Source organism: Heptranchias perlo, chromosome 27, assembly GCF_035084215.1.
Source record: "Heptranchias perlo isolate sHepPer1 chromosome 27, sHepPer1.hap1, whole genome shotgun sequence".
NCBI classification, from domain to species: domain Eukaryota; kingdom Metazoa; phylum Chordata; class Chondrichthyes; order Hexanchiformes; family Hexanchidae; genus Heptranchias; species Heptranchias perlo.
Window position 1 is genome coordinate 32,742,832 of NC_090351.1, and position 16,896 is coordinate 32,759,727.

Sequence of the window (16,896 nt, forward strand, 5' to 3'; positions counted from 1 at the left end):
TCTCTCTCCACCCATCTCTCAAAACCCATCTTTTCAAGCAAATTTTCAGTCACCGTTCCTGAATGTCCCACGGTGGCCTGGCATCAAATCGTTTTATTCCTTTTATCTCTACTGTTTTCCTACCCTTCCTTTATAAAACATCTTAGGATGTTTTCTACATTAAAATCAATATATAAATACAAGTTGCTGTTGGTCATTGTAATGTCCAGAAAGTGTGACAGGTTACCTCTAGTGTAGCTTTCACCAGTGCTCCTCAGAAAACTAGTCATTCGAAAACATGTGTGAGCAGCCACGGTGATGATGCTTTTGATTTTCTCAAGTGCCTGCCCTCAATATAACACCTCTCCATTGTTAACTCAGTGTATAGAGGATCTGGACTGCAGTATGTTGGTACTCCATTGCTGCCCACATATAATGTGTTACATTTGCTTGGAAAAGCAATTTTAAAAATGAAGTCCAAAAAAAAAATTTGGATCTTCTGGTAGCCAGCAATTGTTTTTTCTTCCATTGTGCTCATTTTCTTTTGAAAGAAATATTCAAAACATTATTCTTGTAAATGTTATTATTGAATAAAATTCTTTCAGAAAGAAAAACAAAGAGAGGAAAATTCAACAAGAGACCCAGTAGAGTTGGGTTATTCATTTAATTATACCAGCTAGCCTCTAAAAGCAAATTTTGTCTTGCTGCTGCCAGACTTTTGACATGGCGTAAACCAAGGCAACATCTTAGTTTCAGCTTATGCTGACAACTGGACAGATTTAATGGCTTTTTTTGGAAATAATCCTATTGGTGAAGGATTACTTTCGCAAATGTTTCAAATACACTGAAAGCTGCAAACAGCTTCTCCAGCCAAGAAAAAAAGATTCCAATTATCCATGAAAATAGCCTGCTTATAAATTTAGAATATGTTAAAGAAGTAAACTGTTTCACAGAAATATCTAAGAATTCTCTATTTTTCATGTTATATAGAATAAGGCCTGAGCAGCTCCACATGTTGATTTTTCCCCTATTTTTCCCCCTTCATGGGCACTAGCAATGCTCCAGTATACCTTCTGAGTGACATTTTTTTTTGAGCCTGGATACTGACTGCTAGCATGCTATTTTTTTTATATATTCATTCATAGGATGTGGGCATCACTGGCAAGGCCAGCATTTATTGCCTGTCCCTAATTGCCCTTGAGAAGGTGGTGGTGAGCTGCCTTCTTGAACCGCTGCAGTCCACATGTAGTGAGATTGTATAGCTGAGTGGCTTGCTAGGCCATTTCAGAGGGCGATTAAGAATCAACCACAGTGCTGAGGGTCTGGAGTCACATATAGGCCAGACCAGGTAAGGATGGCAGGTCTCCTTCCCTAAAGGACATTAGTGAACCAGATAGGTTTTTACAACAATCCAGTAATTTCATGGCCACCATTACTAGATTTATATTGCAGATTTTATTTAATTATTTGAATTTAAATTCCCCAGTTCCCATGGTGGGATTTGAACTTATGATTCTGGATTATTAGTCTAGGCCTCTGGATTACAAATCCAATAACATCACCACTATGCTACCGTACCCTGAACAAATTTTTATACCATGAACGTATTTGGCTATGCAGAGCATCACAGCAGAGCCCAATGCTGTTCTCACCAGACAACACAATAACAACAACTTGCATTTATATCATGCCTTCAACATAGTAAAACATCCCAAGGCGTTTCACAGGAGCGTTATCAAACAAAATTTGACACCGAGCCACATAAGGAGATATTAGGACAGGTGATCAAAGAGGTAGGTTTTAAGGAGCGTCTTAAAGTAGGAGAGAGAGGTAGAGAGGTGGAGAGATTTAGGGGGGGAATTCCAGAGCGTAGGGCCTATGCAGCTGAAGGCGTGGCCGCCAGTGGTGGAGTGATTAAAATCGGGGTTATGCAAGAGGCAAGAATTAGAGGAATGCAGAAATGGAGGGTTGTAGGGCTGGAGGAGGTTGCAGAGCCCTGGAGGGATTTAAAAACAAGGATGAGAATTTTAAAATCGAGGCGCTCCTGGACCGGGAGCCAATGTAGGTCAGCAAGCACAGGTTTGATGGGTGAATGGATCTTGGTGCAAGTTAGGGTATGGGCAGCAGGGTTTTGGATGAGTTCAGATTTATGGAGAGTGGAATATGGGAGGCCGGCCAGGATAGCATTGGAATAGTCAAGTCTGGAGGTAACAAAGGCATGGTTGAGGGTTTCAGCAGCAGATGAGCTGAAGCAGGGGCGGAGACAGACGATGTTACAGCGATGGAAGTAGGCAGTATTGGTGATAGTCGGAAGCTCATCTCAGGGTCAAATAGGACGCCAAGGTTTCGACATTCAGATACATGCACTTTCTAGCAGAGGTCTGGGAGTAGTAAGGAGGAGCTCTCACTGACTTTATTCCACCCTAGCCAGGGGCACGGGGTCAATTTTATAACCCTGATTGAGGTGGGCTAACTGATTGAGGGAAGCTAATTCAGCACAGACAGAGTATCAAACCATGATGGAGAATTTGTTTCCACCAACTAATTCATCAAAGGAGCTCTTAGTGACCTTATTTTTAATATACTGCTCTCTGCAGATATTAAATACTCTAAGAAATTTTGAAGGAGGAAGGCCCAAAATCTTGTCTAATACAGTATGGTCAGAGGTTCTGTTAGTGTGATCATTTTTGTTATGATTAGAAAAATAAAGCAAACTGTAGAACATCAGAAGTAACTTTGACATAACAGCAGCACTGCCAATGTGGTTCTCCATTGCACTGTTCCACAGAATGGTTGGATGCGGAGTCAACCCAAAACTCTCAGCACAGTGAAATGATTGCTTCATGGCCCAATGCATCAGAGAAGCTATGAGAGGCATTGATCATTCTGAACTGACATTCCTAAATGATTCGAGACAATGTACAGGAAATGGAAATAGCGGCATTCCTGGGGGGACTGCCGCCACAGAATGATTCAACTAGATTTGGGCTTTAGAAAGGCCAAAGACCAGAAGCCAGGGTTTAACTTCAAAGAAGCAAAGATACAACTTAAGCAAATTGGTTGTGGAAGGTTGCTCAGCAACATTTCAGTAGAGGACAAGTGGAACACTTTTAAAGGCATAGTGTTAAGCATACCTCGAACCAGCAAGCTCAGACTAAACCTTAAATGCTTGAATAAACAAATAAGAAGTGACATAAAGAAAATAAAACCTCTATAAATCCTGCAGGGATAAAGAGAATGGGCTTCACTGGAATGACAATACAATCAAGCAGAAATATGTTAAAACAATGATGAGAGGGGCACATAGAGACCTGAAACAATTATAGCTACAGTTGCAAAGAAATTCTTTCCATACTTCAACAGTAAGAGGGCACTCAGAAAAGAAGTTAGAACCATAAAAGGTGCAAACAGGCTCAAAACAGAGGGTGAGCACAAAGTAATAAACATTTTAAATGATTACCTCCTCCAAGTATTCACAAGGGAATACATGGGCAACATACTCTCCCCGCAAAAGGATTCAATGCTCAACATATCCAATCAATGCAGAGCAGCAATCAATAAAGCTAAGATCAAGACATGATCAAACTGTATATTGCTGTGATCAGACTATACCTTAGTACTGCATCCAGCCCTGATCGCTGAGACACAAAGGGGACATTCAAATGTTGGAAGCAATGCAGAGAAGATATATGAGGCTGAGTCTTAATGTTAGTGATATGAGTTATGAGGAAAGACTGGAGAAATATGAGCATCTCAGCCATGAAAGAAGGTGTCTCAGAGATGATCTTATAGATGAACATAAGAGAGTAAATGGTATGGAAAAGGTAAATATGGAATATTATCTTAAATTAAATTGCTGGAGCAGGACATGGAGACACAGGTTCAAATTAGTAAAAGGAAAATTTAGAACTAACATCAGGAAGTTCTCCTTCACCCAACAAGTTCGTCACCTTGACTCAGTGGTGGCACTCTCGGCTCTGAGTCAGGTTGTGGGTTCAAGCCCCACTCCAGAGACTTGAGCACATAATCTAGGCTAACACTTCAATGCAATACTGAGGGAGTGCTGCACTGTCGGGGGTGCAGTCTTTCAGATGACATATTAAACCGAGGCCAGGTGGAAGTAAAAAAATCCTAGGGCACTATTTGAAGAAGAGCAGGGGAGTTCTCCAGGTGTCCTAGCCAACAGTTATCCCTCGACCAACACCTCTGAAACAGTTTAATTGGTCATTTATCTCATTGCTGTTTGTGGGGCCCTGCTGTGTGTAAATTGGCTGCTGGGTTTTCCTACATCACAACAGTGACATTGGTTGTGAAGTGCTTTGGGACATCCTGAGGTTGTGAAAGGTACAATATAATTGCAAATTCTTTCTTCTCTTTCTTAACTTTGGAATGGACTTCCAGATAGAGGAGAGGAGGGAATAACCCAGGAATCAGTTAAAAGTCAATTGAATGCTGCAATGGATGGACATTAGTGTGTGGCTTGGATGGATGAACAAAGGTGAGCTGAATAGCCTTCCTCATCCATAATTATCTTGTAGTCTCCTGAATTAAAAAGCTCAGCTGGGATTTTAGGATAGTTGGTGATCAGAGCTCACTTCCCGTATTAATTGCTGATTCTACCTGTGGTATGCACAGAGCATGTGTTGGATAAACAATGTCATGTGTTATTTGGTCAAGTCCACCCTTTGGGTGCTAGACATGGTGTCCTACACTTATAGAGTGGTTTCACGTACTCTAAGGAGCATGGGTAAGAAGAACTACCATTTTGATTTATGAACCTGCACTTCCAATTTGGAGTTCTTAGCCATAACAGGGATTTGAATTGCAGCCAAACACTGCGTACGAATTCAGTTTCAACTGACCTTTGCACTTGGGCCATGTTATCCTTACAGAACAGAAGGATGCTACAACTTGGGATACAAACTAGGGAGGGAGATAAACTTTTTTTTAAATGACAAGAAAACAAACTTTTTTTTCTTGATGTTGAAAGGTTTGTGTACTTCTGGTCACTGTTACCTTCCAAACCACTGGGAACATATTTGTTGGAATGTTGTGTTATCCGGAAAATTCCAGTAAAGCCTCAGTCGTGGATGCAATGAACTAATTTCCAGCTGCACAAACTTTACATCCTGTGAAATAAAACTCATCAAAAACGTCAGGAAATTTTATAAACAATCCCTAAAAAAATATGTGGAATAATGTGGTGTAATTTTAGAAGCCTGATCTTTCACAACAGTTGCAGCCAAACGGCACTAATGGTTAGCAGGTTTACATTCATACCACACATCTCAATTTAGCAATTTCACACTCGTCATATTAAATGATTCATCTTCCAATGAAGACTGACTCAAATCGGAAGTATATAAGTGTGGTTACAACCTGACTGATACTCAGAACAACCTGAAGCAGGTCAACGGATGGTTTCTAGGGAGAACTCCAAGTGGATATTTGAAAATAGCCATTGAAAGGTAATGTTAACATTCAAACTGATGATTTAGTTCTTTGCCTTTAATGGGCTGCTGTACTTCAGTCCTCAGGGGCATAAACATCCTTTAACATAGTCGCTGGTGCACATTTTGGGTGAGATATGTTTGGACACATTGCATGTTTTGAACATTATTGTAAACATGAGCTGATCTGTAGCATGCACTGTTTGTGGGTCGATCTGCATATTCTATTGCATTTCATTTTCTAAGGTGATAAAAATTTTGACACGTCACTTTTTAGATTGCTCTTCATGTCTGTATAGTGTTTTTAGTCACTCGTGTTCTGACTCACCTCAGTCAGAATAATTGCAGTAACTAAAAGATGTTTCTTGTGTAGCACAGAACTTGTATGTAAATGGATTTTCTTGATAAATATAAACCCTATAGATTATATTTATCATAGGTATATCATGACCTTTGCAGGGCTATGGGGAAAGAGCAGGGGAGTGGGACTAACTGGATAGCTCTTTCAAAGAGCTGGCACAGACATGATGGGCTGAATGGCCTCCTTCTGTGCTGTATGATTCTACTTTTTGATACTACAAGTATTGGTTTCAGCCTGGTGCCTATTTTGGAACGTGCGAACTGGCAGTGCTGAGTTTAATGCCCTATACTGCTCTGTACTCAGGTAAAGTGGATCTCTGTGCTTAAACCCAGATACAACGCTGCACCCAGGACATTGGTTATATTTTTGAAGTTATTGAAGAACCATCTGTCCTGTCAGCTTTTACCTAACTGTAAAAATGTGAAGATGATCTTGCATGTACCACCTGGGATCTTTTTAAAGTTTGAAAAGATTAGTTCACACTGGCTGCAGTTCCAATGCAGCTGGTGTGAAGGCCAAGTGATGGGTCATTACCTCCTCGAGGTGGTTTAATGGGAAAACTCATGAAAAAACCTCCCATCAGATGAGGAAAGATCCTTACTTTTATTGCTGAATTTCAACCTTGTAGAGACCCACCAATTTGGGACATTGCTTGCAACAGGAAGCCATTCTGATGATGTTAAGATCACATCAGCGGGGCAGGTCCATAATGAAACTCAGAAATAGGAATCTTGAACAGCCTGAGTGCTGATCAAAAGCACTTAAGCCAAAAAAGAAAATATCACTTGAGTTCGCATCAGTACTTGACTGGTGTTGACTTATCCCCACATATATATGTCCAGATAACATAACCTGATACCAAATACCTATTATCAGGTTTCTTTAAATGAATGAGAAGCGGTAATACTTACCATTATCGTGAGCTTTGTTTAATCAATGTTATTGCTGATGAGAATATCATTCAACCTAATCAGATTTTTGAGCAGTCCAATTATCATTATGCCGACGGATTAAAACACACTGATGTAACTGAGGACAAGATATAGCTGGAACAGCTCTTTCTTTGAAAGATAGAAAGTTAGGTTGCAACATTTTTCTCTGCTTTATCAAAACATTTATTATCTGTGAAGTAAATATATATCCAGAATACAAAGTACTTATGGCATCAGCTTCCTGTTCTGTAATGTAACTTCACCTCCCAAGAAGACAACAAAATAATGATGCCTTCATTCTCAAAAGTCCATATGGGACATCTCATGTGACTGAGCTTAACAAAAACTAAAATGTCTTCACTGGTCAGTGAAAAGCAAATCTCACAAGTCAACCAACGGCTACTATTTTTACCTTTGATGGTTCCACGCTTAGTCTTCATCCATTAAAGGGACCGCTGGAAGTCGCTGTTAGAAAGGTAAGTAACATTTTGTTTTTTATTTATTTATTTATGCTAATGTGGAGCCAGAAGGAGCAGGAATGCTCCCCGTCTCCTCAGCAGTACTGTGGACAGCTGCCAGCTGTAGCCCGGGCTCACTCTCCTGCTGTCAACTTCGCTCCCTCTCCCAAGGCCCCAACCAACGAGCTGCACCGGGACACCCGATTGGCACCTGAAGCTCGCTGATTAATGTTGGTGAAGCCCAAAACCCAATTTGGAGTGATCCACAGGCCGACGTTTTTGAGCGCACAGTCCAGGTGTGCTGCCAAACCGGTGCAAAACCAATTTCTTGGTCATGTTCTCACTAACTTCTCCAATCTCAAATGGAACTTCCACATCTCCTCCATTGTTAAAGATAGCTCTAAGAAGCTTGGTTTCCTCTTTCAAGCCAAACAATTATTTTCCTTTCAGCAATTCCTAACTCCATCCAAGATATGAACATTGGTCCCGTATCTGGAAAGGCTCTTCCGACACCTCTCTCACACTCCTGTCATCTAATGGGCAATCCATCTCTTACCTCTAGCTTTCAACTTCCCTCTCTCCAGCAGAATATATTTTGATCTCTTTCTATTTTATTTATACTATGGTCATAGCTCCACTGAACCTGTCTCTTTTGACCCTCAATTCCAAATATGCCATCTTACACTCTTCCCTGCAACCTAACCATGTTGACAAGTAGTTCCCTACTCTGTCTCATTCTTTCCCAAGGCCTCAAGGGGCAATTTTTTGTCATTACTGCCCAGCTGTAATCTGGCAGAGCAGGTCACCCGTCCGTTGTAGAACCCACCTGATTTTCATTCCGTTGATTTCTAAAGCCTGAGCCCTGGGCTCTGGCTTCAACCTGGGCATAGCCCAAGACCATGAATAGAACTGGACTCTTTAGCGTAAAATGTCTACTAGGTGTAGCTCGCAAAGGAAAAACAGACAGGTTTCAATATATGTGCCCGATTCTCCCCACCAAGTTTTTGTGCTGCACTGGCAATGCTATATATGCAGGTTCTGAAGACGAAACTCCAATCAGTGATGTCCAAAAATCCCTAAAGTTACGTTTAGAGAACGCAGGAATATAAAACGTACAAATTCCCATGGGCGAAGTTCACATATGAACTATTGCTGCATACGTACTGTATTACTTTGGGCTCTTTCTTCAACACAGGTGTTAAACCCGTTTTTAACTAACGCCTGTGTAAAATTAGTGCACACAAGAATTTAGTACGAGTACATTAAATGTTCATATGCGTATTTTGCCAATTAAGAGGTTCTACCATCTAATTTCAACATTACTCAATCTCTGACTTGACCAACTGGTAGATTTACAAATTTATGTTGGTATGTTTTACAAATCATGCTTGGAGGGAGGAGGGGTTCACTTAAATTCTACACATGACATTGAGTTTCAATTTTAAGGAGTGTTCTACATTTTCAAACGTGACAACATTTTTTCCTTCTAATTTCTCTTAGAGGCTGCAAAAACATTGCCATGATGGACCCATTCAATCATTTAGGAAGTTTCAGTGGCTGTATTAACCGTTTGGTCATTTTTTGGCACCTCCTGTTCGTTCCAGTTTGCTTTGGCCAGTCGCAACTTAAGACTGCACTACCACTTAAACGGAGCTTTCCATTTCTTGCGATATGGAACGCACCAACAGAGCTATGCACGAGAAAATTCGGAGTAACTTTCAACCTAACGTCATTTCCAATGATATCCACCACACGGAGGAGTCCATTTCAGCAGGACATTAGAATATTCTTTAATCGTATGATTGGTCACTATCCTCACTATGATGAGTTGACGGGCCAGGAATTTGATGGTGGCATCCCACAGCAGGTTAACATGGATGAACACTTGCAAAAAGCTGAGCATGATATTAAGGAGTTAATTCCTTCCAACATATCGCATGGCTTAGCAGTTATTGACTGGGAAAACTGGAGACCCATCTGGGGTAGGAACTGGCACCGCAAATTTATTTACCTACGCCAGTCCATTGAGTTAGTGCAGCAGAGCGATCTTTCCTTAACATGGCAAAGGGCAGCCGAAATTGCCAAAATCGAATTTGAAGAAGCTGCAAAAAACCTTCTAATAAAATCTCTGCAGCTGGGCAAGAAATTAAGACCTAACCAATTATGGGGATATTACCTGTTCCCCAATTGTTACAACTATATGCACAAGAATAGGCACAGAACATACACAGGGAAGTGCCCTCAACGCGCAATATCACGGAACAATGAGCTCCTCTGGCTATGGCAAGAAAGCACAGCACTTTATCCAAGTATTTATCTGCCCAAAGTATTCAAGTCTTCCAACAACTCGAAGCTGTTTGTGCGGAATCGCGTCCAGGAGGCGATGAGGGTTGCAACGCTTTCCAAAAAGGAACATTCTCTCCCAGTCTACACTTACACCAGAGCAGTCTATCGTGAGTCTTTTAATGAAACCCTCTCTGAGGTAAGGAGAAGATAAATGTTTAACAATTCATCAAATACTAACTACAAATGTAGAGGGCAACAATCTAAACAGGAGCAGAATTTCAACTGAGGTGTCCACTGTCCACTGTCTAAGACTGATTCGTAAGTGTGCTATTCCTATCAGCTGCTGAGGAGCTACGCAAAACTAGTTGTTGGGGTAGTATGGTGGCTCACATAAAATAACAACAACAACTTGCATTTATATAGCACCTTTAACATAGGCGCTTCGCAGGAGCATAAGTCAGACAAAAATTGACACCGAGCCAAAGAAGGAGACATTAGGACAGGTGGCCAAATGGTTGGTCAAAGAGGTAGGTTTTAAGGAGGGCCATAATGGGGAAGAGAGAGGTATAGAGGAAATATGTTGTAGGACAGCGTTCTAAGACAGAGATTCACAGCCACGATTCCCACTCGATGAGGTCCTGATCCTTGGCTTGGCCATCCACAAGCAGGCAGAAACATTCAGTCCACATTGTTCTTACCTGCCTTTATCAGCATTGTCAACCCAGGGAGCAGAATGTCAGTACCCTACCTTGGAGAGGAAACAGTGCATGGGACAACTAAAGCTATCTAAAGGGAGAGATGGGTAAAACTAGTAGTAGCAAGCTCCATTCCAGATATAGACTATAAGCTTTCGTGAAACAGGCCTCTATGGAGTAACTGAGTCCCAAAAAATAGGCTCTCATCCTATGGTTTTTTCAGCCAGTATGAAACGCTTGGAGCCAAAAGGAGACCCCGACAGTGTGAGATATACTTTATATAATGTAATCCTCCATAGATTGTGGTGAAATTTCACTCGTGCTTTCTGGTGTCACAGCATAGTGCCACTGCCCAGCAGTACCAAAGGGCAGTAACACGTAGCAGCGACACCAAAGAAATCAAAGGGCAGCAGCTGGTGATTGACAGTGCCAAGGGGAGCAGCAGGTGGCTAGTGGTAACAAAGGATAGTAGCTTGTAGCTGGCAGTACCAAAGGACAGTAGATGGCTGGCAGTATTAAAGGGTTCAATCTAGTGATTGACTGTGCCAAAGGGTTCAATCCGGTGATTGACAGTACCAAAAGGTTCAATCTGGTGATTGACAGTGCCAGAGGGTTCAATCTGGTAATTGACAGTACCAAAAGGTTCAATCTGGTGATTGACAGTGCCAAAGGGTTCAATCTGGTGATTGACAGTGCCAAAGGGTTCAATCTGGTGATTGACAGTACCAAAAGGTTCAATCTGGTGATTGACAGTGCCAAAGGGTTCAATCTGGTAATTGACAGTGCCAAAGGGTTCAATCTGGTAATTGACAGTGCCAAAGGGCTCTATCTGGGATTGACAGTGCCAAAGGGCTTCATCTGGTGATTGACAGTGCCAAAGGGCTCTCTCTGGGATTGACAGTGCCAAAGGGCTTCATCTGGTGATTGACAGTGCCAAAGGGCTCTATCTGGTGATTGGCAGTGCCAAAGGGCTCCATCTGATGATTGACAGTGCCAAAGGGCTTCATCTGGTGATTGACAGTGCCAAAGGGCTCTATCAGGTGATTGACAGTGCCAAAGGGCTCTATCTGGGATTGACAGTGCCAAAGGGCTTCATCTGGTGATTGACAGTGCCAAAGGGCTCTATCTGGTGATTGACAGTGCCAAAGGGCTCCATCTGATGATTGACAGTGCCAAAGGGCTCCAACTGGTGATTGACAGTGCCAAAAGGCTCTATCAGGTGATTGACAGTGCCAAAGGGCTCTATCTGGTGATTGACAGTGCCAAAGGGCTCCATCTGGTGATTGACAGTGCCAAAGGGCTCTAACTGGTGATTGACAGTGCCAAAGGGCTCTATCAGGTGATTGACAGTGCCAAAGGGCTCCAACTGGTGATTGACAGTGCCAAAGGACTCCATCTGGTGATTGACAGTGCCAATGGACTCCATCTGGTGATTAACAGTGCCAATGGACTCCATCTGGTGATTGACAGTGCCAAAGGACTCCATCTGGTGATTGACAGTGTCAAAGGGCTCCAACTGGTGATTGGCAGTACCAAAGGGCTCCATCTGGTGATTGACAGTGCCAAAGGGCTCCAGCTGGTAGCAGTTAATAGTGCAGGCAGACAATAGCAATGTTTTCAGTATTCCACAAGAACACCAGGAAAAGCAGCATTATATACTGTACCACAATGTGTCAGGAAAATCAAACACTCTTTTGGGTCTTTGTTGGAGGAGAAGGTTTTCATGTGATGAGCCACTTATGCTGGTATGTGTAATCAATTTATCGGATCTCTCAGCCAGCCGATCACTTTGAGATGAATCCTTTTCTTTCCACCTCTTCCCTCCCTGCCCACCCACCACCAAAAGAAATTGTTCACATCACCATACATATGACTGTGGTTGGAGGTTTGAGTTTCAGTGTTGGCTGACACTAAACTCAACTACCGATATTATTTGATGAATTAGGTGAGTCACTTGGCAAATATTATTCTTGTGTGGCAACACTTAAAGACTTCAACCACAGTTACCATTCCAACATAACCTGATCCTTAGTTCACAGAACCGTATCACTTTTTTTCAGTCAGTATTGTCAACTTTTTCCATGTGAGATCTTCAGGAGCCATTTTTCGACTGTCAAATAGAAAAGAACAAACAAAATCAGGTATAAGAAAAGGCCACTTGACCGATGAAAGCTCTTCACTCTAGTACGCTAACTCTTTCCTTCTACATTTGAACAACTTTTAACGTTTTTGTCAGTATTGCTGTATGTGGCAGATTATTTCAAACGTTTATCACTGAGTAAAGAAGTTTTTTTTCCCTGATATCTCTTTTATGTCTATGGTTGCATTTCCATTGATGTCCTCTGTCCCTACTTTCCTGGCTTACTTTGAAGCAATACTGATTGTTTACGTTATCTATACCATTTAATATTTTTACGTACTTTGATGAGGTCCACCAACTGTGAAGCCAGAAGGCCATTACCACTGCTGCAGGCCTGAGAGCAGGGGCTGTGAAAAGTCAGGTCTACGATAATGACCTGAATCCAGAAATACAGACGGGTTCAAGTCATATCAGGAGGAGCATACCTGAGATGAACTCCGCCTGATTAACACATAGACGAGAGGGGAGGAACATCAATTCCCCAATTGCCCCTCATTCCTCCTGTTCTCCTGCAACCTGCAAGCTTTTAAAATCTAATTTTGACATAATTTAACCACTATTTCTTGAATTACCTCATTTTCTTTCCTCATCTATTTAACCTTGGTATTCAAAGGACCTCACTCCTTCACCCAAGTTTCTCAATTAAGAAAACTTAATGATGTTTTTATGAAGGAAATTTGGATTCACTTATGATAACAAAAAAAAGTGGTTTCTCTCTATAGAAGTGTTCCATGTGGAAATACTAGAAAATTATCTGACATATGGGAGTGCAAGAACTCAAGAGGTTGAGCATTTGCCTCACAACCAACAAGGTGGTCAGTTTGATGGTCAGACCAGCTAGATGAAATTCATGAGTTCTCAGCTGTGTCACTATGTGGAAGGCAAGAATTCTACTCTGGTGGGGGCAGGGAGAAGATGATGAGAAGAAAAACTGGAATGAGCCACCTTTCCCGATTTGAATTCTGCCTCCTATCACTGAAAGGTAGGAGCATACAAGGAAACATATGTGGCCCAGATCAACACACTCACCTTGCTGGAGGGAAATATTTGATGTTGTGCATTTCTGTTGGGAAGAAAAACACATAAAACTGATTTGTTTTTATCTACTTAGTCCAAAAATCTGTTGTGACACAGGAAAGAGTTACAGTAATTGACCTTTTCATTTTAGGAACTAACTTTTTAAAATTTCTCCTCAGGCTGACCTCGTAAGTACAATTGGTGAAAGTGCATCTCTTGGAGCAGCTGGGATTGTTCTATGGGAAAGCTCAAATACAACTCTAAGCAAAGTAAGCTTTTTGTTCAGCTTGTCATTTTACATTATCCAAATTACCAACTGTGTTTACACTGAAGTGTCAGCCTAGATTTTGTACTCAAGTCTCTGGAGTGGGACTTAAACCCACAACCTTCTGACTCAAAGACAGAAATGCTCACAACTGAGCCACAGCAAAGACAAACAGGCCAACATAAAAGAGAATCACATCAGAAATTATTTTTAAAGCTATGTACATCTCCAATTTCTGATAACATTAGCATTGTACAAACCAGTACAAATTAACCTTTATCATCGATGTAACACAAAATAAAAGCCAAATATCCGGTTAGCAATGGGACCAATGGTTATTGGGATAAGTACTGACCCAAATAATTATATCCTCCATGAAACATAATAGTTTCCATACTAATGGCACCAAAGAAATGTCATCTACATAAAGTAATCAGCCAGAGTAAAAGGGTGGAGTGAAGGAATAGACAGATAACTTGGAGTTTTGCACTTGATTACATTTAACGCCAGTGTTATTTCTTGTAGCATACTTCAACAAGAGAGGTGTGACATATGTAGTGGATTTTATGGTTATCAGAATTAGAACTCGGTCCCTCTCGAGTGAATTTTTATTATAATGTAGTTGTTTGCTTCCTTCTGTGGCTTTGGTGCCTCCCCTGCTCGACATACCATACCCCAACTGAAAGGGTGGACCAGTGGCCTATTCCCTGGTCTCCTCTGCAGATACTCAGCCACTTGCAGGAGTGCAAGCATGGCCCAAGGAGTCTCGTGCTTTTCACTCCCTTGCTAAATGGAAGTGTCATTTGGGAATTTGAGGACGCGAACCCATATTCCACCAAGCTGCAGTACTTTGGAGTTCCGATGAGTTGTCCCACTGTGCCCCCTACCCATCAAGATTGTTTAGTGAGGTTTTTGAAGCGTATCTTGTTATTGGGAGTACAATAATCGCTAGTCAGATTTCCTGTCACTTTTTATAACGTGAAACTCAACGCTGTGGATTCTCTTTCACAGCACACCTGCACAATGTTACAGAGTTTTGTTGACGACATCCTGAATCGTTACGTCTTGAACGTGACACACGCAGCGAGGCTGTGCAGCAGAGAGCTGTGTCAGAATAAGGGCAGGTGCTTAAGAAAGAACTGGGACTCCAGCGACTACCTGCACTTGAACCCAAACAACTTCAAGATACGCAGAAAAGTAAATGGGCACCTTGCAGTAATCGGACAACCATCACTCGAGGATTTGCAGTTCATGTCAGAGAAATTCACCTGTCAGTGCTATGTTGGAAAACGATGTCTCACTAACCCGTTCACTGATACAATCCCATATATCTGAATCTCGATAAACCTGTATCAAACTCAAGAAATGTGCTTCAACTAGAATTATTAGGGCATAAGGTTTTCAGGTTTCGTGTTAGATTTGGAGAAATGGATTTTTTTGACAAAACATAGTATGATTTTTTTTAAATTACATGAGATGTCCCAGTTGGTAAATCGAGTACATGTATGGTATAGAGCCAAACAGACCAGGTATTTCCCAGGTTCAATCCCCAGTCCATGCCGATTCCCCTGGACTCAGCTCAACTGCACCTCCACTTGACTTCAGTGATCCTGGGTCAGGTAGGGGAAGGTCAGCCTGTCCAGTAACCTCTGCTGGAAAATGTGACGGTGGGCTCAGCACAGGATTACATTCCTGTTCGCCCCCTCAGCCACAGGACATGTGTGGCCCAGAGATACTAGAAGGGGTAAATTAAATGGATAAATACTGGAAAAGTATTTGGGCATTTTTGTGTATACAGTTAAACGGAAGGAAAAAAAAATATTTTAAATACTTTTTTTTTAATATTTGCTTCTTTTCCAATGTCACTGCTAATAATAAGATTAGAAGTGATTTTTAACATAATCATGTGTCATTCTGATTGACAGGCAGAAAATAAAATGGAAGCAAATCCCTTAATTCCCACACCTCATTGAATTCTACGGCAATAACCATAGAAACAGACATCATTTTCAATGATTATTTTTTCATTGTAATAAGTTTTGAGGGTAGAGGGGGCTTTTAATGGATTTAGTTCCAAACTGAAATGATATTTTACATGAAAATTACTTTTCTTGCATTTTAACCCAAAAATCTCATGCCCTAGAATTATATTTAAATCAGGTATGCATTTTTATACCAGATGAAATTATGTCAAATTGGTTTATCTCCAGTGGTTTATTTTTAAATGCGTTGTATTGAATGTTTAAGCACCACCACTAACAACTGTCAAACCCCCCACCCCGCACCCCCATTTACTTTGGTCAATAACATGCTCCATAGAATTCTGAAGCACTAACATATTTTAGAAAGCCTTTGCTGTAACCTTCATCGCTGCAGTTTTGGACACACTCTCATTCTCCTGCTCCCCGCTCTTCACCAATGTTCACCTTCACAATCTATTTCTTGCCTAGTCCATCAGCCCCCCGAATCTGCAGATTCTTTCTCACTCACCAAACTGCCCCTCGATGTCTGTTGTCTCCATCTCTTGCTTCACCTCTTGCCCGCATAACAGCAGTCACTGCTGCACTCAAAAAAGTAACTCATTGTGTGAAGGGCTCTGAGGCGTTCCAATGACGTGATAAGTTACTATGTAAATGCAAATATTATTCTTTACTTTAATCCCCCTTCCTGTTCTCTCACCTTGTCTTGAGTATTCCTACTGGCTGAAACTACACAGCTCTGTATGGCTTCAAGTGCATCCATCCCAGCAGTCCCATATTGTACTATATGTTAACCACTTCCAAAAGTACTAATTATTTTGAACTTTCCACATTTTTTTTTGGTATACACATGATAGATATCAGATGCATGAGTTGAGTGACCTACATCCATCAGCCCCCAGTTCTTGTTCGGGATGTCAGGATGGCATGCCATGCTGTGGTGTGGTGCTCCATCTCAGGGAGATAGCTGGCTGTGTTGCAAGTGTGCATTCTCTCAGACATTCCTGGAACTGCACTGATAACAATCCTAGACATGTTTTTGGTAGAGATGCTGTCCCCCTTCCCAGAGGCAGGATGCAGCAAGGCAGGGAACAGCTCCTAAAAGGTAATCCATAAGGAAAATGTCCAGAATAAAAATCTAAGTTTATGATAAAACTCCCGCTGGACCAATGTGCAATAGTTAATATGCTCAGTTAGTCAAGCCCCTGCCCTGCTCCATTACCCGCTACATGGCCATCGAATCCACCCAACCATTTTCTCAAGTTTTAGGAGCTCCCAGATAAGACTCATGGAACTGGCACATCTCTTCCTGAGGGAATGGAAAGATTTCACAT

At 41.6% G+C, this 16,896-nt stretch overlaps 1 protein-coding gene across 1 annotated transcript; it reads left to right on the forward strand.

Annotated features, from left to right (window-relative positions):
* Positions 1–5,389: 5,389 nt before the first annotated feature.
* LOC137344548 (hyaluronidase PH-20-like) lies at positions 5,390–14,918 on the forward strand. The gene is made up of 4 exons (XM_068007594.1): positions 5,390–5,447; positions 8,681–9,662; positions 13,498–13,587; positions 14,595–14,918. The coding sequence occupies exons 2-4, from the start codon at positions 8,700–8,702 to the stop codon at positions 14,916–14,918; spliced, it is 1,377 nt and encodes a 458-aa protein (XP_067863695.1). The 5' UTR covers positions 5,390–5,447; positions 8,681–8,699.
* The last annotated feature ends 1,978 nt before the right edge of the window (positions 14,919–16,896 follow it).